This window comes from Myodes glareolus, chromosome 11, assembly GCF_982192425.1.
Source record: "Myodes glareolus chromosome 11, mMyoGla1.1, whole genome shotgun sequence".
Classification (NCBI taxonomy): Eukaryota; Metazoa; Chordata; class Mammalia; order Rodentia; family Cricetidae; genus Myodes; species Myodes glareolus.
This window is the reverse complement of record NC_142036.1, coordinates 51,196,884-51,223,778: the sequence shown is the minus strand read 5'-3', so window position 1 is coordinate 51,223,778 and position 26,895 is coordinate 51,196,884. Positions and strand designations below refer to the sequence as shown.

The window sequence follows — 26,895 nt, the reverse complement described above, 5'->3', positions numbered from 1 at the left end:
GGCACTGGTAAAGTTAATATCAAAAGGTTTCTTGTGCTGGCTATTTTTTTGTCAACTCGACATAAACTGGGACATCTGGGAAAAAGAAAACCCAGTTGAAAAAATGCTTCCATCAGATTTCCCTGTAGTTAACTCTGCGAGACGTTTTCTAGATTAATGATTGATGTTGGAGGGTCCAGCTTACTATGGGTGGTACCACCAATGAGAAGGTGGTCCTGGAAGGTTTAAGAAAGCAAGCTGAGCTATAAGGGAGCAAGCCTAAATAGCATCTCCCCATGCCTTCTGCTTCAGTTCCTGCCTCCAGGTTCCCATCTTGGCTTCCTTTAGTGATAAGTGTTCACCTGGAAGTGTAAGAAGAAATAAACCCTTTCTTCCCTTAGTTGCTTGCTCATGATGTTTATCACAGCAATACAAAGCATCAAGACACACCCTTGAACTTATTCCCATGGATTTTTCATAGGAATCTTTTAATATACGTAACCAATTTAAAAATTCCAAGAAAGACTCACTAATTCAAACAATTCCATAAAATGCACATTTTATTCTGTATCATGAAAAAATATCCACATTTAAATAAAGTGTGAAAAAAAGCAAAGTTAATCCTCCCTGATGAAATACAGTTTATTGTGCTAAAACCCAGGATTATTTTGGGTTAGAAACTTCCACCTGCCAATTCATTTTTGGAAACAACGATTTCTTTAGAACAAACTTTCAATAAAGTGGAAATTGTGACAAACTTCCCAACTGCAATTGAATTTGATCACAGTATTTCAGAATTGACCTTAAAGTCTCCAATTTAAGATGTTTTTACATAACCTCTAAGCAGTTGAGCAGTAAGTCAATAGTACATACAAAATTTCTATATTACACACTGCAATGTCTTGATTTAAGTAGAAAAACATGATCAGCCTAGCATGAACCAAATTTTGAAAAGTATACACAAGTACTGTTTAACATATTGGTATTAAAAATATCTTCCATGAAGTGTTGACCTACTTCCTTAGTCAATAGATAAACCAAATTTCCTTATCCAATACATAAACCAAATATTTCCACTGAGTTAACCCTTAGGAAGCATTTTTTAATATCCACAAATATGGTTACAGTGGCAGAAACATTTTTGAGAACCTGGAAAAAATAAATCCCTGTAGCAAGGAGTTTACATTGTAAGGTACAAAATGGCATCACTGGTGTACACAAAGTCAGTAGAGCACAGTCAAAAGAAATAAATAATTTTCAATACATCTTAGACATGGATAATTCAGTAGTATTGTCTGAGTACCAAGCATTTCCTGAAGTCACTGCCATCTCAATAAACAACGGAAAACAACTGCCAGTTGTAACAGAAATTTTTACCACAATATGTAGGTGTGGAAATGATTCTAACCTACTGTCCAACTTACTTTTACCCTTTCACCAGGGAGGGAAATATCCATCAACAATGAGAGTTTAAGTCAGTTTCTTAGGTAAAGCATGAATTTTCCCTCCCTCTAACTATAATGAGCTTTAGCACAGAAGGAGGCTGCTACAGAGGGAAGCCAGTGGATCCAATATAAAAACTGAGCCAACTTAACATCTCATGTCGCTGATAGAGATGCTGAGACTCACAGCATCAAACATTCCCCCGGGGGTCAAAAAGCAGTCCCTGCCACTAAGATTTCTGAAATGAAATAGGTTAGATAACTGATTTTAAATAAAGTACAGTGAGATTTTATTTAATAATCCACTCTTACGAGATAAAATAGACCAATATTAAAGACTCAGTTCAGTCAAACTTGGACACAAAACTGAAAAATAGCAGTCATTCTTGTTTGCATAGTTTACTGCCTAGCTCATCTTCCTACTTGATCAACTGGGCTACTATCAGGAATATTTTCATAGCATTTTGGTTAAAAAAAAAGCTCTGGAATCAACTCTTTCAACACTATTCAATTTTCTTTACTTAGTGAAGCACCTCACCATGGGAAGAGGTGGCTCAATTTTACATCGTCAAAGATCATTTAGCTGAGAACAAGGATACAATACTTGCCGATGTGTTATTTACATAAGTTATTAAGTGTAAATATTCCATCTGCTTTATTCAGCCATTGAGCTACACTTTATCCCCCCTTGTCTATGCTGGTTCTTCATCAACCAGTGATGCTGCATAAATGTGTCCTCTGGAAACCATCTAATCAAGAGGCAAACCAACCACTCAGGTACGTTAGCGACTGGAACTTCTGGATTGAAGCCCAACTGGTAAACTTGGAAGCAGGTAGAAAAGCATCCTCTCATGTTAAAAGTCCTAAATAATTGACAAGTTTTCACTTAGGAGGCAACATTCTTCCAAAACCCTGTAGCGTTTCGGCAGTGTTCTTTAACCAAATCCTACAATCAGCACAGGTTAGCAATGAACATGTAGCACCTCGTTTACATGAAAATGCCAAAGATGAAAGTGGCCCAACTATGAGAAACTTCAGATAGAGCCCCAGGGATCCTCCTAGTTACATAAAAGTCTGTGCGCTAGCCATGGTTCCCTCTGCCTCCTGTCACACACAGAGTAGCTTGGGTTGAGACCTCTGAACTGTGAGGCGGTGATGTCCTATCTGTCTTTTGTTCTCTCAAGGCACTTCCTTCAAACATCTCAAAAGATTGAAAATCAAAATCGATCACATTTTAGATCTTAACTTTTTTCATTAGAGAAAATTAATTTGTTTAAAGTAAATATCTGTCTCTATATAAGACAGATAGATAGATACATAGATAGATGATGGATAGATAGACAGACAGACAGACAGACAGATAGATAGATAGATGGATAGATAGATAGATAACAAATGCGTTAAATTTGGATGAGAACACATGACTCCATTCTAAACAGAAATTGTTCATTTGGAAGATGCATTTAATAGGGGTATGGCAAGAAACGGTCATCAGTATAATCAATGAAATGCCTTGAAAACTCTATTTAAAACACAATGAGTCAAAAATTTTAAAGAAAGACTTCTGATGTCTCATCTAAACTACAGAAAGAAACAAAAGACAATCTTGAACACATATTGTTTTCTTTAACATACATATATTAAAAACCCCTCTTAGGTGAAAATTCATCTGGGAAAGACAACATAAATTACACACACCTGTGATGTGTTACATTTGTCTCTTATTGTAACTACATCTCCCTGTTTGTCCCCATTGGTGCCTGTCAGCTGCTTGGAGAAGTGAAGGGAAATTCAGTTTTTAGATCATGGCTGATTTTATTCACAACAGTTCTCAACCTCTGCCATTTACTCTGGCCACCAGGAAAGTCAAGCATTGATGTTACATTGATGTTTTGTTTTGTTTTGTTTGAATTCTTTTTATTTAGAGAATCTTTGACTGTATATGTCCTGAACAAAAATTGGAATTTGTGCTGGAAGAGCCTGTCCTTACAGCCTTAGGAGTATGCAGAAGACATTTTTCTAAGGTCCAGCTGCTTGTGTTTGAATGCCAGCTTTACTGATCTGTTATTCATTAATTAGGTACTACAATTCTATTTAAGTTCCTTAATTTACTCCTTCATAGGAATGCTGCCGAATTAAATATGATTATTTAACTACATTGATTAGTGCAGTGAATACTCAGTAAATATGAGTCTAATTAACATTCACTTACTTCTATATCTAAGGGGAAAGAAGCATGCGGATTTGACTTCTCTCAGCTAGGCTGTGCTATCTCTGGTTCATTATCTAATCCCTGAGTGGTTTTGATTCCCACAAAGTATGCAAATAGTCTTGCATTAAGAAGCAAGAGACAGAAAATCTTAAGTTACAAAGCGTACTAGTACTCTCAGGACATACGACACACAGTAGGTAGTTTAAAATTTCTGACTCATGGCTCTTCCCTACATAGCATGACTTGGCACTTTAATGATAATCTAGAACCAGTCACAACTTCTATTGCCATGTAAACAAGTTTGGGATAACCTATTCTTTCTATATCCTAATTCACAAAAATGCCTAACTTTATCATTGAGGTCAATCAATTTTAGTACTCTAAGGATAACTTAAACAAGGAAATGCTCTGGGGATGTTGGCCTTCGTGAGTGTTTTTGAGGTACAAGTGATAAAATAATAGTGTGGGAGAATTCCATCGTGCTTCAGGACCTTTGGACACAACCCTTCTCAGAGAGCTAAATAGCATTGATTGAGCATAAAATACTTTGAAAATTAAAGTTATTAATCACAATTTAAAAGGGCACAGCCTAACACTTTGATGTATTGAATATAATTAGTTATCACTGTTCCATTAATTAATTTGTTATTTAAAATATTTTAACTTCAGAGAAAGTGTTTCTTTGTATCAATTTTTAAAAGTCAACTGACTTAACATCTGAGTGTCTCATTCTAGAAATATTCTAAATGAGAAATATTGAGTCAAATCAAGGAGATACAAAGAGAACCTCTATAAATGTGGGGAAACTTAATTTATGTTTTAGCACACAAAAACAGAGGTGAATAGAGACTAACAAAAGGACTACAACTCCTAGTTAATATCGAGCTATGGATGATAAATCTTTCAAATAAGTAAAATCCGAGAATGCTTTAGTGACGATCTAAGCTTTAGAACGGAGAGACATGGAAATCAAGGACAGGTCATCAAAGAGCAGCCACCCCGGAACTTCATTGTCAAGGTTGCATTTCACACAATTCTCCTCTGGGGACTTGAGTCAGCTCGGGTGAGTCCTTTGCTTAGAAAAGAAAAACTAACAGTAAAGATGAATCTATTCAGCACAGAGGCACCTGACTTTATTTCTTGTTCAATTGCTACAATTGAGCCAAGTTTAGTAACTGATATCATCTAAATGTTTAAAAACTCTTCAAGATTTGGAATACATATCTGTTGTCCTTTTTACCTTTCAGGGGGTGTGTCAGTCAGGAAAATATATGATAACTCTAGGAAAGGGGTAGTCATGTTTTCCTTTTGCTTGACTGTTTCTACTCAGAGGAAACTGATGGAAAGTATATGTGCATGTTAAAGCAACTGTTAGCTGTAATGCTGCCATACAGTGGATAAAAATATAAATATTACTAATCGTTTAGCAAATAGAGAATTACAGTAGACAGTAAAAAGTCAGGGCCAATGACATTTTTAGCCCCCTTTGACTTTAAGTCTTTATTTTTTAAAGACTTTTAAAGCTAATAATTTTTTGATGCCTGCAACTATGTGTACTTCAAAATAGTCCCAGTGAATTCTTAGTTGGAAACATACTCTTAAATTGCAGTTAGGTGAGAATCCTAACAAAACCCAATGAGAAATCTAAACATAAATGTTCTTTCTGTTGAAAAAAAAAAGTCCCCTTTGTATAAGTGTTCTTGTTCTTTTCTTACCCTGAGCCATCACAGCAAATGTAACAATACGACTTTGTGTGGAATCCTGAGGACAAAAGCTTCTGTGTTGAATGAGAAAACATTAACAAAATTGCCTTCCGTTCAAACATCAAATGTCTATGTATTGAACATTGCTTCCTTGAAGTCTAACAATAACAATCCCATCAATTTCTCAATTAAAACACTGTCACCAAGGGCACACAACTCAAGCAAGTTTTAGTGCCCTTTCAAATGACTAATGTGGTTTTCCCGTAAAAGAGAGGTGACTTCCTCTTGACCTAATAACAGCTTGATAGAACCTGGGAGTAGTTGGAGCCTTTGTTTTAGTACTCAGTGTTTGGAAAACCGAGACAGAAAAACATGCCATGCTAAAGACAGTTACCCAAACTTTGCTAGATTGACAGAGCTGGAATCAGAGTCGGAGATGGCACCCAATGATGTTTAAAATTTAAGCAGACTTTCTTCTCCCCCTTTCCAACAGAATCTCAGGAGCATACTCACATCTAAGGATATCAAAGCCCAACACTCACCTAAGAAAATGCTCATTTTAGAGGTATCTATGTGTGGTAGATCCAGACAAATTTTCTCATTCTCTACATGAAACACTGGGAGCGGGGGAGTCAGAAAATAACTTTAAAAAGAGAAATGATACACGGTAGTAAAATTCAGCAACAACTAAGTCAGTGGAAAAAAGAGGCCATGAATTGGAAGGAGAGAGAGCATGGAGGGGTATATGGAAGGGTTTGAAGAGGAAAGGGAAGGGAAAATATTGTAATTAAATTATAACCTCAAAACTTTTAAAAAGGACAATTTCACAAGGGCCAGTTGTGCACGATTCCAGGCACTTCTTTGAAGATTAACTTAAACAAAACTAAACAAAAGGAACAGATTTCTCCAAAAGAATTCTGAAGTTTCCCGTGTTCTCACAGGTAAACAATATCTCCTAAAATTCCATGTGACTTGTATTTGGAGTCCAGTTAGACTAATTTTCAAACTTTCATTTTAGTTTGCTGTATAATTGACATTCTTATTAAAGTACAGGGTACCACTGAGTAGGTCATTGTTTTTGGAGCCATTTAAAACCCCACATTCTCATGTTCTCTGTCCTCTGACCAATACAAAGTTGTAGGGAATTCTCTTAATTGCAACAAATGTGCAACCAGGTTTGCAATAAAAATAAAATTCTTTAAACAATGAAGTTTAGTTGTGAGCCTAGCCTTTGAATCCACAAGAATGACTCTAGCTAAGAATCTAAGTAACAGTGGAAAGAGTACTAAAATACCCTTCCCCTGTAATCAGACTCATGACTACCTTAATTGTAATCATAGAACCTTCATCCAGTAACTGATGGAAGCAGATGCAGAGATCCACGGCTAAGCACTAGGCGAACTTCTGGAGTCCAGCCATAGAGAGTGAGGAACAAAATTATAAACAAAAGAACCAAGACTATGATGGGGAAACCCACAGAAGCATCTGACCCGACTAGTGGGACTGGCAGCTGGGGAACCTGCTTAAGAACAAACTAGGCCCTCTAAGTGTGGGTGACAGTTGTATGACTTGGGTAGTTTCTGGAGCCCCTAGCTGTGGAACCAGTATTTATCCCTACTACATGAACTGGCTCTTTGGAGCCCATTCCCGCTGGAGGGATACCTTGCTTAGGCTAGATACAGGGGGGAGGCCGTGATCCTGCCTCAAGTGATGTGACAGCCTTTATGTCTGTCACATGGGAGGCCTCACCCTCTCTGAAGAGTGGATGCGGGTACGTTGGGGAGATTTTGGGGGGAACAGGAAGATGGGAGGGAGAGGGAACTGGGGTTGGTTGTAAAAAAAAAGATTGTTTTAAAAATTAAAAAAAAATCAGAAGACTATACTTTTAGATATTTTGAAATAAATATTCATTTTTGACTTTACAAAAGAAGAAGAATGAAGTTTGAGTGTGAATTCGACCACTATTCCTGAACTATTTCAAAGTCACTGATATAAATGGGAGGCACTATGAGCTTTGACTTTTTTTCTACTTTTGGGGTTTCTATTCGTCCTTTATTATAAGCTCTTCTGTCTACCAAATCACATTTAGTGCAATGCTCTCCTGATACATAGCATAACCACCTGCCCAGAATACAGTGTCTCATCTTCTATAGTCACAGCAACACGACAGAGTTAAAGATGTATAGATTGCTTTGCAGAATGTTTTCATTTCAAATACATATCCACTTAATCCTATTAGTACGTTGTTCAGAAGTATAATAATAAAAAAATATTCTGGATGCATCAAGAGCACCTATACAGTGTAGGACTAAAACATGCAGTCAGCTGGTCCCGTAAAGAGCCTGCACTGTCTGCGTGCTGGCTGAGGCTACCCAGAGTAATGATACATGGGATGCATCATTGTCACATGTGTGCAAGCAAGTGCTCACCCTTCGTTAAAGTCTGACTAGATTCTACTGTGAAGGATTTTAAAATCTGGAAACCTAAGACTATATACAATGTTTGCCAAGTATGTGCAGAGTGCATTCAGCACCACATCGTGTCATGCACACAGAGGACAGGGGTCTGGAAAAGAATACTGTGGGAACTGCACCAACAAAATAAGCAATTGATGCTTTCCCTCCCTATTGGAGGTCCGGCGCAGCTCAAAGCCACTGTGTTTCTTTCCCACCTATGGGAACATGTGTTTAGATAGAAATCTCATTATGGCTGACGCTGTAGGTTGTTAGCTAAAACTGTCTGAGTCATTGTCAGATCCTGGCAAAGGTTTGTAAGCCTGGTATGGAAAAGCATGCGTTCCATTTCAAACCCGTGTCCTGCGCCAGTGACTCTTACAGCTTGAGACCAGCTGTTGGTCTAAAGTCAGAACAATGATTTCTGCACTCATAGTTTTTTTTTTTTAATCACCCATTCAGCTTTAAAGGTATTTGTCACACTTGACTTTAACAAATAAGAAAACACTCTGGAACCCAGTAGTCTTTGAAGTCAAGGACAAGGTATCTTCCAAGTACGAAAGCTAAAGCAAACAATGCCCCCAAACCTCAACTTTAAGGCTAATTTTGTAATTTCACTTCCTTTTGCCTGTGGCAGATAGGTATCTTAGCAGAACACAGAAATATCTGGCCCTGGAAATATCCTGGAATTTTGAGTAATGGAAAGGAAAGGAACCGTAACCCACTGTAGCTAATACACATCCCAGGAGTCCTAGAACAAGGGGGCACATCTTAGGGACATGTGAAGAATTTTAAATGTATTTCCTATTTTATAATTCTCCAGTATGACTGTGGTAACTCTCCTTTCTATAACTTTAGAGAGACTGGGAGATAGAAAAGCACATAAAATCGGGTATAAAAGAACAAAATAATTTTCTTTGATTTTTGTCACCATCTTTTGTACATTCACCTGTGTATATAGGCATATATAATGCACATATATGTGTAGCCTAGCAATACACAAGTGACTGGCACACATTTGCAGGTTAATGCCAACACCAGCTTCCTTACTCTTGATATTAAATTTTATGCCTACACCAACTGAAAAGCACGTGCCCAGGAAGAACTCCAGTAACTCTTGGACTGATAAGAAACAGCCTCCACGGGTTCTCCAAAAAGGTCTGCGTTTCCTTTTGAGTGTTATCATCTGAGGGCCTATATATAGACAGCACAACATTTGTGACGTCTCTTTTGGTTGACAATAGGCACTTTCTCAGAAGAGGAATTGTTACTCAAAAGACTATGACATTCAGCCCCATAAGCCTTTCGTCAGTGGGTCTGCCTGAGTCATGGTAGTCTATTGTTATCAACCCAACAGAAGGCCAGCAATGCAACTGTGTGAGAAAGTTTAGGGAAATTTGTACCCAGAATACAGTCACAGAAAGGCAGTTATCCTTCTAGGTTGGTTATTTTGTAAGTTAACCACAACTCATGTATCACGTCTTCAAGCAACAAAAATCGCATGTCGGCATTTCTCTTCCTATATTTCAGTCTTTCTAGGCCACGGATGTGCAATTAAAACATGTCTAATTGCTTATGTTCTTTTTAACAAAGTATATCATTAACAGTTAAAATTTTGATATGTGTCTTTGCTAAGAGCCTTTCAACACCCCCTTTTGAACGGGCTGTAGAAACATAAATGTGGAACATTCATCGCCTTTGGGACAATCAGCATATCTAACCCACTGTTAAAAGGCTCTTATACCCTGTGGTGCAGTGTTTCTATAATAATGTACACTATATTAACAATTGAGTATTTATGGTGTTGATAATATCAGCTCCCAAAATGACAGTTGTTCTCCAAGACGGAGGGAGCAGGGAATTCTTTCCATAAGAGCTAATGATTACTATCTAATACAATGCTAAAAAGGAGAGGTATCATCGAGTGGAAATGCAATGCATGCACAAAACCCATAGCAGTGAGTTCTCGGGATCCGACACTGGCATCAGATGGAGGCAACGACAGTCATTTCAATGGAGCAAACATTGCCTGTAGGGAAACAGAACCTAACACTAAGTTACAGAAAAATGCCCTATGGCATGAGATCGAAAAGTGGTCTGACAGCTTCAGAAGCTGAACTCTCCCTTGACATTAATCTATAATTTTAAATAAACAGAATAGTGAAGAAATGACAGCTCGATATACTCAGCCTGAGATCAAGTTTGTCATGGCAACATTGGCAGGTTGGACCCTGATTCTTCGAAGATTACATTGCCTTAGTTAACAAAATTCATACTTTTTTATTACAGAATAGAGATTATAAATAAATGTAAAGTGTGCATGCAGTCAACTGCATAATATACAAGCACTATCTAGGTTTTGAATAATCTTCTTTGGCAGGCCAGAATCCAGCTGGACATGCAGTATGTACATATCAAAATCCATATTGTGTTCATCATATTGAAAGCAAGTGAAAATATATATGTATATACTATATATACACACATATGTATATAGATGTATATACCATTTTAAATATATTGACAAATATATAGGTATATATATATTTATATATTAAAAGTTGATTTCATCTTTGTCAGATTCAGGTGACTCAGGCCTTGAGACACTAAAAATATCCTGACATGGTATTTGGGGAGGTACTTGGAGTGGCATTTGGGGTTTTGGAGAGGAGGTCTGGGGTATGCTTTTCTCTGAGAGTAGTTTTAAAATCTCTGCCACCTGCTTTTCCAGGGCAGTCATTCTGCAGCTCAGCAGCTGGATGTCCTCTTTGAGTTCATGTTTCACTTCCTGCAGTGTGGTCTGTAAGCCCTGCTCGGGGATGGGGTAAAAAGGATGCTTGGTATCTGCCTGGATAGGACTGTGTTCTAGAGGGCTTCGGGCCTCACCGGCTTTATCCAAACGAAGGTCACTTTTTGTAATCCCACTGTCACAAGAGTCTGTTTTCCTTAGCGGGTTCTTGGTCACACTGTTCTCTGAGTCACTGCCTTTGGGGTCCTCTGACAACAGCCCCATCGACTCAGCCTTGGTGACATTATTCCAGTCTTCCTTTTTCTCCTCGTGAGCCCCCATGTTGTTCTTCAATCTTAGCCACCCTTTCCCATTTCCATTTTTCATTCTGATGGGGCTGTTGACTTTGAGACATTTTTGCTCAGCACCCCCATTGGGCTTGAGTTCCATGGCATCACGGTTGTTCTGCTTAAGGGACTCACTGGTTTTCACATAGGCCAGAGAAGTCTGGATGGGGGTAATCTGTGACACGGTGACCACACTGGTACCTGTGATGGAGGCTCCGTTCTGCAAAGGGCGGCTCTCTACCTGTAGCTGGCTCCTCTCAGGGTCACTTTGCACTGAGCCCTGGTTCCTCAGTTCCTTCTGCTGCTTGAACTTCTGGAAGAGCTTCCTAACTGGGTGGTCCACAGGGATGCTGAGAGTCACCTCATTCTTCTGCCGCAGTCGCTCCTCCTCCTCCTTCTTCACGTCACTAATTTTACGGAAGATGATCTGGGGAATGGGAGAGATGATCAAATCACGATTACAGAAGCAGATGACTTTATACTCGTGTGATACTGTGTTGGGTGTGCTTTGCTGACCAAAGAAAACATCTGCACATACCATACACACAGAAAACATCTGCATGTATCACACACGGAAAAATCTGCACATACCACGCACAGAAAACATCTCCACACACCACATGTAGAAAACATCTGCATGTACCACACACAGAAAACATCTCCACATACCACATGCAGAAAACATCTGCATGTACCACACACAGAAAACATCTGCACACACCACACACAGAAAACATCTGCGCACACCAAACTCATAAAAACATCTGCAAACACCACACACAGGAAGCATCTGCACACACCACACACCCCTTTCCTAAGGAAGAAGCTATTATTCAGATACCATGTAACAATCCAATATACCTGAGATCTAACATAGGGACGCTGACTACTGTCTTACATACAAGCGGAAGAAAAGCAGTTGACACACCCTGTAAAAGTACTTCATGGCCCCATATAAAAGGATATATACAAATATATACTAGTATATGTGCATTTGTGTATGTCCAAATATATAGTACTTAAATTTCCTCATTTTGGTATGGTTTCTCCTTTTCTAACTCTGTTTCAAAACCATTTTTAATATTATCCTCTATTTATGGATGAGACAACAAGAGTCCAGGCTTTGTGAGTACTGCAAAGGTACCAAGTCCTCTAGTGACACAACCAGGTTCCATGATAGGGGCTGGAGAGTGAGTACATTTATGTGTGTGTCCACAAGTGAAGATCAAGAATCCATGAGGAAAAATTTCTAAGACGCAAGTGTAAGGTAACACACATCCTTAAAGTTGCTACAAAGTTTACCATTAGAATCTCCTGAAAATGTTGAGAAGAAACTGTGGTGACAATATAAAAGACAATAAAAATGATTGGCTATATGAGATGTCTCCGGGCATATTTTCAGTTAGAAGTTAACTTAGTGAGTTTTTTTCCCCTCAGATTCCTGAAAAACAAAGTAACCATGGGTGTAATCTGAGAGGAAAATTAAGAAAAGTTTCACCATATAGAGCACTTTCAGAATCAAACAATTTCACAACCCAAACAAAATGACTTCTCTCTTTCACTGTCCCCACGCTGTTGTCTGAGTAAAAATGCTTGTGAAGCCCCTAGTCCAAACACATAGCAGAACTCACCATTTAGTGGTTCTCTCCCCTTGGACTCAAAACACCTCCAAATTGTAAACACTTTTTATCACCTTTTAAATGTTCCTCAGCCCCCAGGTAGAACATATAGAATCAGGTTTTACGTCGGCAGAGAAGTCAAAAGTCAAGTTGGCAGCAATCCTCCGTCTGCGCCATGCCACACTTTCTGAATTGAGATTGGTGCACTAATGCCAGCCTATCAAGTGGTAATAACTTGTAATTTAAAATAAATAAATATTATAAATTCAATAATTACATGGAAAGGCTACCGTACGTTTTCCTCTCTGGTGGCACGTGAAATTGGGTCTTTTTAACAGATGTGACACTAATCGCAAAGTCTGACATCAAAGCTATAGCGGTTTAGCTGGGAATCTTCCCACGGTTTGACACACTTCTCATCCTTCCTACAGAAACAGAGCATGCCAAATGCCTGCAGGGCATTAACGCCCTTTGGGATCAGACAGACGCCAACAGGGAGAGCTCGACACTGTTTTTATCCACTCGTGTTGCTGCCATGAGCTGACAGAAGAAGCCTGGTACAAATGGCTCTCCATGTCCCTGTCTAACTCACCCCAAGACACTGTTTTAAATAAGGAATGACTTAGCTTAGAGCAGGGAGAGCCTTAGTGTGATCCTTGACATTAGGGGAAAGGGAACTCACTTCAAATCTCAGTGGAGAAGAGCAAGTACCTGACACACAGGAAGGGCAGACATATCACAGGACAACCACAAAATGTGCGGGTCACACTAAACAAGTACATGTTGTTTCCCTGAATAGGGCACATAGGAAAGTGTCTGGTTTCACATGAAGTTTCACTTTAACACAGTCTTGTATTTTTGTGCCTCTGCTTGGTACCCTTCTTGATAGATCATATTGTTGCCATCCATGTAATATCTCCATATACATCACAGTTTACAGAATCTCCACACTTGGTATCTCTGATGATTGAGAATTATGGGCATCTGAACTCAGAAACATTTTGTAAAAGATTGCCAATATGATAGCTTACAATTACGCACCATTATTATTGTGCTTATCAAATTCAAATTCAAGACGTTGAGTGATTTCAGCTTGTAACATACCTATGAAAAATACCAAGAAAAACGGCTTTTCTAGACCAAAAGCCGATCATACTCACCCACTGAAACAGACAAAGGTATTCAGATTGCTAATATTAAATTGAGAACAAAGGCTCCAAATATCAAAATACCTAACACAAAGGGAGGGCTGGCAGAAGGCCAGATATCCTGTGTGCATCAGGAGACAAATGAAGGAGAATTGGATTAGCTTAGTGTATGTAGCCACCAAGAAAGGAAAAGGAACTTGGAAAGAGGAAGAACTGGAGTTGGAGTTGTTGGGTGGCAGAAACACACCACTGCTGTTCTTTACCTCCCTACTGCAGAGGGTGAGGTAATGAGGCAGTCGCTACATCTAGCCTCCCACCTTTGGGAGAACTTGAACATCAAGACTGGCCCTGACTTCTTATCTGGACTTGATGGAGCAGCAGAACCCACATCCCTTCTCAAGGCTGCAATGTATGTTGGGAAGAAAAGAAAACAAAGAAAAAAAAATAACAGCATGTCTCCTGTGGAGGCTGAAGGGTCAACTCTTTGCTTCCTTTGTAAGCCAGATAAGCATTGATGGGGATCAATATGGGCTCAGGACTTGGGACTTCAGCCTCTCAGAAGCCAGATATTGAGAAAGCAGTGTGTGAGGTAGGAAGAGACGTTGCACTCTGTGGAATATCTGCTACAAAAATGTTCAGACCTTTAAATAAGCCACACACAGGGGAAATGAGCAACCAAGTGAAAAGTTTCTACACCCCGATAAGCCTCTCCACCGATGCAGCAATCCAAATCAGACCAAATAAAACTGAATTTAAAAAGCCCAGGTTTAATGGGTAAAATGCTCCCAGATGATTTTCCGGCCTCCGACAGAGAAGACTGGCAAAAAAGACGAGAAAATCACGCATCTGTTTTTGTTGAGGGGGAGCAGTTTAAGTACTTTGTGGGAGTGATCTTAATCTCTGGGGGAAAGATCATCATTTGGTTGGCTTTCTGAGATGCAGCAGGGTTTGGTGCGAGATGGGGGAGGGGGTTTGGGGTGAAGTTTCTACCTGAACATTCCAGACTCTTTGGGTATATGTTTGCCAGGGACTTGGGGTGAAGCATCTACCTGAACACCAAGCACAGCCTATACTTTGAGTAGTGACCGCAAGACTTCCAGACCTCAAAGACAAGCCTGAGGTTCTGAAATAGGTTAGGCCACCATCATCCCTTAAGAGCTCAGTCCTGAGCCCAGTGAAAGCAGGCTGGGAAGAGAGGGTTTTAAATTTCTACATCCAAAGCACACACTTTAAACTAAAACCTAGATCCTAGCAAGGCCCGTGCATTTGATCAACTGCCTAACATAATAATCTATGTACTTCAAGCCAGGACTCATTTTTATTATAAATAATTTACTATGGAACAAAAAATCAATTCAATGTAAAGGTCATCAAAAAAGTTTACCTGTGGCGATGGAGTCCCTCTCAAGCTTGCATCTCCCCACTTAACTGCCATCCATTCTGTGTGAGAGGGGTCCTATTAGTCTTATGTAACAGAGGAGCAACTGCCAGCTCAGAGAATTTATATGGTTTGTCTTAAGCCACATAGCTAGCAAGTGGCTAGGATTCAAATCTAAGGACTTGAACTTCATATAATCTCAACCATTCACTATTCTTCCACTCAGAGCAACTTCGTGCTGTCCCTTAGACCATGGGAGATCCTTGGATAATTGAATGGATGGGGCATGGAGTGATGCAGGCACTTCCATACCCAAAAAGTACCCTTTGCAGAAGACTGGCTATGGAGAAACACCGTAAAAGAATGGGATTGAAACTCTTTGTTTATTGGATCAGAGGCAGCCTTGACTAATGACTGGAGAGATCTCTATGAGAGATTTGTATGATTTTTCAATGAGAGGATTTCCAGACTCTCCTGATTCTCAAAGGCAAAGCCAGTAACCTTGCTTCACTACCCTCCATCAAAATACATGCTCTCATTGTATACCTATTATTTCCCTTCTAGGCATCCTTGTGTTTGCTCTTCTTTATATACATATCAAATGAGCTACCTTTATGTATAACAGGGAAGGCAGGATCAAATAATGTGATTTTCCCTGGACTCTGATACCGTCTCTTCTCCCTCTCACATCTAGATTCATTTGTTTGGGAGAATGGAATTTTTTGTCTGTTTTGCTAGCTGATATATCTCTACAACAGGGCCTGCTATAGCGAATATCCTTTAAAAATACATTTACTTATTTAAAGTTGTGAGTATAAAAGTGTCCATGTGTGAGTATGTGCATGTGTGTGTGCAGGTGCCTGCAGAGTCCAGAAGAGGGTGGCAGAAGCTGTGGAAATAAAGTTATAGGCAACTGTGATGCTCCATATGGTGCTGGAAACCAAACTCAGGTCCTCTGCAAAAGCAGTAAGTGCTCTTAAACACTGAGCTGTCTCTCCAGCCACTCAAAAGCAAAATCTTAATCTGAACAACTTCATTTACTTAGAAAATATATAGAAAATAGAGCTGTAGTACAAATAATGGGTTTTTCCTTACTCTAAGTCATTGATATCTGGTTTTTCAATTTTAAATTTTATTTGTTTTGAGAATTTCATATGTGAGTACTGTATTTCTGTCATTTCCACCCCACTCCAGCTCCTCTTGTGTCCATTCCTGCCTTTCTCTCAAATTTATGACCTCTTCTTTTCATTGTTATCACACACACACACACACACACACACACACACACACACACATATGTATCCTATCAGTGTTGCTCATTGGTGCATACATGTTTAGTACTGACCACTTGGAATTGGTTACCTATCAGGGGCTTGTTCCTGGAGAATACAAAAGCTCCCCTCCACAGCAGCCATTAATTATCTATAGATCTTCATCTGGGAGTGCAGCCTTAGGAGACTTGAGGTAAGTGGAGCTCTTACTCCTCATCAAAGAAGTTTGTTTTTGCAACCTACAACAATGTAGCAGTTCACACTGTCTAAAATGTAGAAAACAACTATCCTTGGGGTGCTCAACTCCACTTGATACATCAAAAATTTAACCCCTATCCCAAAGTTCAGGGAGCAGCACAGAAAAAGAGGAGGAAAATTGTTAAGAGCCTGGGGACCAAGATGTCCGCAGTAAGATAGTGTCTTCAGATGTTGCAGCTATGAAGTCTGGGTAATTTTTCATTGATAACTATATATACTACAATCTCTCAGTTGAAGCTACTACTGCATCATCCTTAACATCTGACCCATGAGTAGGTAGTTAACAAAGTCATGCTATGTAGTCAGTTCAAAACTGACCCACAAATGCATTTGTAAAGTTCTTTATTCAGAATAGTTACAGGGATATCTACTATGAACTTAATTCCTAGATTATGTAATACTCTATTTTCTTCCTGAAAGAAAAGATAATGTAGATACAGAAATGTAAAACTCTCCATAAAAGGAAAAAAATGAATTTATGTATCTGAGGTCTAAAAGCTCGTCTACTGGGCTCTAAAAAAAAAAATAAAATAAAATAAAATAAAAGCTCGTCTACTGGGCTCTACCATAATCTGAGGAACAAGAAAACAAAATGTTAAGGATGCCTAACTAGGTAATTCACTGCATTTTTAAAACACTTCATATTACACACCCTCCCTCTTAAGTTCTCATAGTTTTGTGTTGACAGAGGTTTCTCTCCCACTGGTTCTGCAGCCACTCAGTCCCAAACAAACACACAGAGGCCTACAATAATTATAAACTGGTTGGCTTATTAGCTCAGGCTTTGTATTAACTAACTCTTACACCTTACATTAACCCATAATTCTTGCCTGTGTTATCCACGTGACTTGGCACCTTTATCAGTGAGGCATTCTCATCTTGCTTCTTCTGCATCTGGGTGATGACTGCAGACTGAGGCTTTCTTCTTCTCATAATTCTCCTGTTCTGGTTGCCCTATCCATACTTCCTGCCTGGCTACTGGCTAATCAGCATTTTATTAAACCAATACAAGTGACAAATCTTTACAGAGTACAAGATCATTGTCCCACAGCAGTTTTGAAGATAACTTTATGAGTCTACATTTATATGGTAATTATTTTATACAACCATTGCAACATTATTTAATTAGGTCTATTGAATGCTTCCTTTAATGGAAATATTTATCTTGACATTTTTATCAAGTAACAAAATGTTTCAAGTAAATACTACAATAGAAAGACTGATAGATTTTATTCAATAAAAGCCTTTATTATAAAGTGTATTAACTAGATAAAGTAATTCTGACTGCTATTTATTAGGCACAGAGAAAACCTGCAAATAATTAAGATTCCTTATAATGCTTTTGAATCTTTCATGGACAGGTAATTACAGTTAGCAAACAGTATCCTAATAATTTGATGTAAGCTGTATAGATTAATTTTAAAAAATATTGCATTTGAAATAATGCTGGTTACTCCACAAAGCCAGCATTAAATAAAATGACCCACAAAGAGATCGTTGTTTTGCAGAAAATGAAGAAAAATGTAAATCTATGATTGCCAATATAGTATCAAAATGAGTCTTTCTTTTAAAAAATTCCCCTCAGTATTAATAACCTTATACTTGATGTACTCTCAGGCCATCTTTTGTTCATAGTAAATTAAATTGCTACTGAACACCACAAAAATCAAAGACAGAAGTAAGAAGAGCAACTCGAGCGTCAGGCTACACCCGCTTCTTGCTACACATTATCGGTAGCATGCATAATAGCCTGTGCTGTATCAGCAAAGAGGTTTATTTCCTTTAAGCCTTTCTCTGCTGTGCTTCATTGTGTTCTGAAGAACCTGCTGGAAGGTTTAATTTATTTAAATGATAAAAGCTTCTTAAACTTAACAGGGAACATGGCCAACTGAGCTTTCCATTTAAAAAGTAGGACATTTGATCACAAAAGTGATATCAAAATTGAATAATTTGAATGTGTACTGAACTTTGAAATCCAATAGAGGCAAGGGAGAGGAATCATTTGTTTAATAACATGGGTTTAGTACTATGTAATTTGTAGAGAGATAGAGGTGTTTTTGCCCCCCTCAAATGGTCCCTAACTTTCCAGATCTGTGAATCCAAAGAATTGACTGGGAATTTACAGCTCTCTGTGATCAAGCAGTGAGGAGTTACGGTGCTGTTGATTCTCCTGGGATCCAACTGCTTTGACTCTTTAGCTCATTCTGCTTCCCATACACTTTGTCACTCGTTCTAATTCTAGTTCTTCCAAGCCATTTCAACCTGAGCAAACACAAAGCAGTATTTATTAAACACTATCCTGGGCAGATCAGAGGCGGTGAGCTCTGAATAAATCACACAATGCTGTCTTTGTAGCTGCCTGTTCTATACATTTAGATGTGTTGAGGGTAATGATAAAACACCATGACCTTTTCAGATATGGCAGCTTTGCTTTACCCCCCAAGATGCACAAGAACAAGGTAGTACTATAATTCAGGTGATCCAGTCTGTTTCCAAATGAAATCTGAGGAATTTACAGATTAATTAATTAATTAACTAAGATACAAAGTGAAAGGGAGGAAGCGATGTTAGCAGAGAAGAAAAAGAAGGAAGGGAATATGAGAGAGCCAGGAAAGGAAGTACTTTGATGTTGGTAATGTGTGGGTGCTGCCTACTGGCAATGAGCAGTGTTTGGTAAGAAGAAAATACAGAAAATGTCTTCTCTCTCTCCATTCCTCCCACCTTCTTGCTCTCTCTTTCTCTCTCAGCTATCCTTTTTTCTCTTTCCCCTTCCTTTTTATCTCCCCCTCAACACACACACACACACACACACACACACACACACACACACACCATGATAGCCATTAGAATTCACAGTAAAGTGGTAAGCCACATTTGGAACTTGCTCTTTGCATTAAAAGTTCTAATAAAATTCTGTGCACAACAGATTTTCAATCTTATTTCTATTCCTTTGCTACTTTATTCTATTTTCTTTTCCATGTCTGCCTAGAATCAATGGACATGACAAAGTGGATGGGGAAAAACCTATGAAGCTTTAACCCTATATAAAGAACTACAGGCCACTGAAAATGATGGGAGCAGAAGAAGTGGTCCTCCCCAGGGAAGAGCACGCCAATTGCTTGTCCAGTGCCAAATGATCAGCCCTGAAATATATTTGTATGTATATTTATAATATATACATATATATGTATTAAATATACTTGTATGCATATTTATACATGCAAGTACCTTTATACAGACTAAACAGGTAATATTTAGGAATATATGTATGTATATATGTAATATATGTACACATATAAGCATGCAATAAAAATTAGTGGAAAAATAGGTCATGCCTTTGCAGGGGAATAGGGAAGGCAAATATGAGAGCTTCGAGGGAGGAAAATGAAGGGAGAAATGTTACAATTATCTTATAGTCTCAAAAATAAAGTAAAATATTTAAATGAACAGGAGAAAACAGAAGCTAGGCAACTGTTTTTTATGACCACTGATCTCTCTTTTTTAACCTGTATTAAACAGAGCCAACCTCAAGCCACATGAACTACTGCCAACACTTCTCAGTTTTTTTCCAGTAAAACCACAGTGTCGAGGGCCATCACTGAGAGCAGTGTCACCAAGTGATGTGTCACTGGATTGGCTCCTTCCTTCCAAGTCGCACATATTAGTTTTCTTTTAAAACTTTATTGTTTGAGAATTTTGTATACATGGAGTGTGTTCACATGATGTTCATTCTCTCTTACCCCTCCAACTCTTCTTTGTCCCCATCACCCTGTCTGAAGCTCATGACCTCTTCTTTACTAATGTTATCCATATGTAGGTTTGTGTGTACACACACACATGAAACTAATGAGATCATTTAGTGTCATGCATGTGTATTTAAGGCTGACCACTTTCATTTCCATATTATTTCTAGTCTTACATATATTTTTGTGAAGTTTCTTTTTCAAGATTTATTTTATTTTTAACCATGAGTATATGCATGTGTGGTGTGCACAGAACCCTGAAGAGGGCATCAGAGTCCCTGGAGTTGGAGCTGACATCACTTAGAAGGCAGTGTTTGTCCTACTATTCTATGCTAAAAGTGGGGGTGGAGGTGGGGTGTATGTGTGTGTGTTTGTGGGGGTGGGGTGGGGTTTATGTGTGTGTACTTGTGGGGGTGGGGTTTGTGTGTGTTTGTGGGGGTGGGGATGGGGTGTATGTGTGTGTGTTTGTGGGGATGGGGTGTATGTGTGTGTGTTTGTGGGGATGGGGTGTATGTGTGTGTGTTTGTGGGGATGGGGTGTATGTGTGTGTGTGTTTGTGGAGGTGGGGTGTATGTGTGTGTGTTTGTGGGGATGGGGTGTATATGTGTGTGTTTGTGTGTGTTTGTGTGTATGGGTGTGTGATGTGGGTATGGTGTGTGTATGGAGAATACTTATATGTGGATGTGTAATGTGTGTGTGTGGTATGTGTGAGGGGTGTGTGTACGTGTGTGTGTGTGTGTGTGTGTTAGATGTCGAGTGTGTGTACATGTGTCTAAAATTTTATTTTGAGCCAGGCATAGTGGCACACACCTTTAATCTCAGCACTCAGGAGAAAGAGGCAGGCAGATCTCTGTCAGTTCAAGGTCAGTCTGTTCTACAAAGTGAGTTCCAGGACAGCCAGGGCTAGGTAGTTAGGCCTTATCTAAAACAAACAGAAAAAGAAAAGACCAACTTGTTTTGTAGTTCATAGTGCACTTTGAATATATTGCCCTACAAGATCTTATTTGACATCATAGTTTTGTCAGTGGGAACCTACTGACAAACCTACTATGCGGGTTTCACTTTTGCCTTGGAAGAACCTGCTGACCTCAGATGAGCAATTGCCGAGGTGGAATAGCCACAGTCATTTTATGTGGGGTTTTTCATGGTAAACGAAATTTTCTTTAGCTTCTACTTATGAACACGCTCTAGGACCTTTATTTAAATTTTAGTTGTTTCTACATTTGCTTTAACATAGACTAGTACAGTTTCATTCAATATTAGATAAATTCAGACTTAAATGTACATGTAGTCTGGATGACATATCACTATTTTAAGATAACACTTTAATATTTTACAGGTGGAATCAAAATTATATTTAAAAGGATGGTTCGGGATAATGGTGTTTCCTTATTTTGTGGAGTTTGGGAACTGAAACCCAAAGGTTTATTCAAAATGATTAGCCCCTAGGATCCATGCATCTATCCCCGGTGGTTTGACTTAGGACACACTGCCCCCTGTCTCTAGGTCCAACTTCTACTTCCCATTAGGGAATATGTAATTCATGAAGCAATAAGTTTCTAGTTTCGTCAAGTGAGGTTTTACAAAATAACATGTTCTTTGAGAGTTAGGAATGAAGGGCATATTATCTCATTCCATTTGGCTACAAACTACATGAAGTTAGATCCCTTAAAAAGAAACGAGGTTCATTTAGCTCACAGCTCTAGGGGTTGAAAAGCATGGTGCACAGCTCAGGCCAGGTCCTCGAGGCAAATGGCATCACAGCATTGGGCTCCGCATGAAAAAGAGATTCGGGAAAGGTGCTTGGCTCACAGTCCTACAGGGTTTGTTTCAGTCTCTTCTGGTTGTGATGATCCTGTAACTTCATTTTTATTCACTGCCTTAGCTCCTAAAGCTCATTTCAGGTGCACCCCATTACCACACATGAACCTCTGAGGAGCACACTGGATCTAAACTGTGTTGGGTACCATCCTCTACTCTGTGTACCTGTGTGGAGTCTAGATTTAAAGGTCTTTCTAAACTAAAAAAGAGGATATTTTACCCTGATGTGTGACAACACAGTGTAAAATCAATCTTTGCTATTTATGTTCATTCTAATGAAAGTCATAAATATATATTCACCCAAGTTCAAAGCTGAGAATGCGGTCTTCAAATATTTTTGTGCAAAATTATCAAAATCTAGCTTCATGGTCTTTGTTTAATACTTGGATTTCATTTTTTTCCCATAGGAGCATAACTGGAAATGCAAATGACATTGCCTTACCTATTTGGACCATTTCCATCTTGATTTAATTTAGCACAATACCACTAGAAATAATATTAGCAATTAGTGTCTCCTCCAATTTGAAATTTCCTTCTGCAGAAGACTTGGTGTTTGGGTCATTGCAAGCTAAAGTACCAGGCCAGTCCAGGGCTCTAACTGGCTACGTGACCTCAGATACAAGTTCCATGATCTCTCTAAATGTTAGCCTGTTTATTTCACTAATAAAAAAGTGATGTGGCTAATCTTTTTAGCAGTAACTATCTTTAAATAGATAACACAGACAGCTGGAGTTTGACTCTTAAAGGACACAATCTATGTTCCTTAAGCTATTCTTCACATAATTTTTTTTGCTAGAAATAACACGTTTGCCCTATTTTTCTAGGTGTCAAATTTTCCATGTACCAACTGCTGAGATTTCTGTGACCCTCAGGAACAATTATAGATCCAGGATAAATAAGTGCTCCTTTTATTTATGTTTTGATTCTGCATCTGCTAGAGTCAACTGCTCACATGCTGTGCGGGGATAAGACAAAAATTTGCTGCTAATTACCAAAGCTTGTGCTTCTAAACGTAGCTGGCCAGTGATTGAATCGCAGTGTCTAGAGTCAAGCACTAGCTAATAACTGCATCCCCGCAGAGTGGAACAGTGATTAGTTAAGTCTAGTCAAAGAAGAAGCTCTGCTGGCTACACCTTTTGGAGTTGCAATTGCCAGGAGCTGGAATCTAGAATTTTAAAAAGGATAGTCCATTTAAGTGATTGAGAGATGCCCACAACATGCATGTACATATATGCCCACAGCAGAGTCAGCAGAGGCATGACGGGTGACATATGAGCCGACATTAATGGAAATTCTGGTTAAGGGAAACTCATTGCATTATTATGGTACAGAGTATGAAATTTTACAATATGAGCATTAATATTGAAAGAAGTGCTCATTTCACTGGCAACTTTTTATATACTCATGTCATTGATATCAAATATAACATTTGCCCATTAAAAATATGTGGCTAATAATTATTCAGCTTGAAAAGAACCATTGCACAGTCAAAACAAACAATCTTCTCTTGCATTTCTTTTATTTTTAGCAATATAGGTTATCCCTAAGTTGCAAGAACCCCATATTTCATGCATTTATATGAGAACAGTTCTCTACTAGCATGAGCTATAAAAACTAGAGAAAGGCATCTGTCCTGTTTTCTTAGTAAAAGCAGACTGTGCTAGCCCAGGTGACTCCTCCGAGAATTTGACTCTGCGGGAAGGATAACTCTGAAAGAGAACTGAGTGGTCTTAGAAGAGAATCATAGGGTTTAAGAATGGGAAGAATGGGAACGCATATTTTTCAGGGTCATCTGGACGCCAGGCACATTTTATCCACAAAAAATGTAAAGGTAAACGCCTTAAACAAATGTAAGTATATACATATTTACGGTTTGGAAGATGAACTGTTGCTAAGATATAAAGTTTTTACTAATTGGTTCCTGGATGTTCAGCAATTAAAACCAAATCTTTGCAAAATTTAATGGCCTAAGTCTACAATTTACAAGGAAATGCCAAAAGGTCTCAATAGTCCAATTGATGTTCATGAAGAAGAAAAAACTGTAAAATTTATGTCGCCCATATTTCAATATTAAAACTAAAGCAATAAGTATAGTTTGGTGCTGGTGCAACCATTAAACTAATTCCCAGAACAGAGTGCTGGAAACAGAGCCACATGCCTTCGGACACTGATTCACAATGCGGCAATACTAGCGTAGGCTAGAGATACAGTAATCTTTTCTACATAGATATAAGTAGAACTGAATCTTATCACATGTATTGTATCTCAGACTTTTCCTTCCCCACATACAACAGTTGTCAGTATATCACAGAACTGTGGTAGGTAAAGGAATTGAAGAGAAAAAAATTATAAAAACACTTTCTTGAATTTAGTATATAAAAATTTTAAAACATCCCAAAAACCAGTAGCCACATAAGGAGAAAAAAATTTAAAAAATTATATTAATCTGCAGTAAAATTTATAAGATATTTTAGTTCCCTGCAAGGTACTACAAAGAGGATCAAAAGGCAAGGAAGAATGAAGAGAGATAAATACAATATATACATAGACTACACACATATGTTTAAGTAGATATACATTGCATTGGGTACATTGAGTGCATACATGTGTAGGCACACATTCACAAACACATGCACTCAATAATAGGCTATATCTGGGATTTATAAAAATTGTTACAAATTTTTAACCACAACAGGAAGGTCCAAGGGAAAACTACCATTAAATTTTAAACTTATATAATTAGCCATTTGATATGAAACTATGCTTCCCTTAATTAGACACCAAGGTACGAAAATTTGAAAGTATAATGTATTTCCTTTACGCACTCATCCATATAATAAAATAAAAGAAATGTGAGTGGTAAAAATAAGAGGTAAAATAAGAATCCCGTATGTAGTTCAGTAAAGGCCAAAAAAGCATGAACAATTAATTTAAATACAGAATGTAGGTACAAAATAGTGGAAAGCATGTCATGGGAACACAGCAGAGTTATTTCCCTGACTCCCACACAGTCTGACCGTTTCTTCCCAGCCTCTGTAATCTGTATGGACTGATGATGCCCATGGCACATCGAATTTTCCTGGTGGCTAAAACGCAAGCCTCTTCATTTCTTGGCTGAACTGAACATAGTCATCTGAATAAAATTTTTCCGGTGGTCTCCTATTCTAAAGACACCAAAACTAGAAATCCAAAGGCTCTATTATGGTCTTGTCTTAATAAGATAAACACCTCAAAATATCCATAACAGAACATCCATGTTCTGTTAAAAACACCTAACAGTTAAACACACCTAACCAGCAGAGTCCACTATGATGGGGTTGCACGTGATGCTCTTTAAGAATGAACGTTCTGGTTTGCACTGACTGGTTCAGCTTGTCCTTCACACATCCATCAGATCTTTTCTGGGCAAATTCCCTTTTGTATTTCATGGGCATCAGCTGCCAACAGGAAGGTAAGAACGACTTCCTGACTGGCTTGTTGGTAGGCATAATATATTGTGATACCAAAGAACTTTGAAATATAACATTTGTTAGTATTTCTGAAAGCTACCATATCATATAAGAAAGGCTGTCATAGTAGAGATGTCAGATAAAATGGACATAGAGGAGGAGTTTTGACTAATGGTCGTTCACTGTATGAAGTCGCTAACATTAACTGGTATGAGAACATGGGAGAAAGCATTACAAGTCTTTTAGAAGGAACGTTGAATCATGGGCAGGATGCAAGACACTACCAGCATTGATCTTTGGACAGGGTGACTCAGATAATAGAAAGGTACAAAAGCTAACAACATAGTGTGTGTAAAGAGCCTTGTGTTGGCCTTTATTGTTGGAATCACACATTCTTGGAAATGAGGGAGGACAGTTAGACTAAAATGATAAGCTTACTTTAAAACATTCATTATTTTCCAATAACCTTTCAGTTTCATGAGAGCAGTCACTAGATTCTCTTTCTTCACAACTCTGTAGCACACCCTCCCCCATCCACATAACACGCACTCTCCTGGTTGACATTCCAGTCACTGTACAGGATCAACCCCCATCACCTTATCTGGACTACCCCCACTTCCTATTTCTAAAGGTCAGTATATTCTTCTATCACTAGAAATAACAGTTATATCTTGAAGAATGACATTTTTGGATTTATGTGTTTGTTCCCAAAATATACATTTATAATCTAAAAGGGATCATTTAAATTCAACATATCTTAGAGGTAGGGGTGCTATCATTAATTATTTCTGGACAACAGACATGATTCAGTACTAGGGACATACAAACACATTCATTGTCCCCATGCAGTTAGCCAATGGGCACTCCAAGGCACAAAGGAAACTTCTGACTTTCCTGAGAAACAAGAGCGCACCTGCCTAGACTCCTGGACTCTGACTGGAACTAGTTCCTGAATGAGACTTGCTATTGTCTCTTCTGAGCTCTAATTATAAGAAAAGGGGTTAAACTATTAATTTTAATAATGTAAATACGTGTATGGGTGATACAGCATGTGCAAGTAAGTGCAGTACCCACAGAGGCCAAAGGGGGGCATAAGATCCCCTGGAGTTGAAGCTACAGGCAGTTGTGAGCTGCCCAGTGTGAGTGCTTGAACTGAACTCAGGTCCTCTGTGAGACTAATACATGCCTTTAACCAAAGAGCCATCTCTTTGGTCCTCATATCACAGATTTCTAATGGCCAGAACTGTGACCTCTTAAGGCAACAAGCTAGATGACATTTCTCTTAGCGATATGGGCAACCATAATACTGAGCTGTAGTGAAGGAGCTTCAGAAGTGATGTGCAC

At 38.6% G+C, this 26,895-nt stretch overlaps 1 protein-coding gene across 1 annotated transcript in view; it reads right to left on the bottom strand.

The window, feature by feature from the left end:
- Nucleotides 1-521: 521 nt before the first annotated feature.
- The window catches only part of Kcnh5 (potassium voltage-gated channel subfamily H member 5), a 305,295-nt gene continuing 278,921 nt past the window's right edge, over nt 522-26,895 (bottom strand). The window contains exon 11 of the mRNA XM_048415940.3: nt 522-11,291. Within this exon, the coding sequence (XP_048271897.1) occupies nt 10,344-11,291 (948 nt within the window). The 3' untranslated portion in view covers nt 522-10,343. The remainder of the gene's footprint in view (nt 11,292-26,895) is intronic.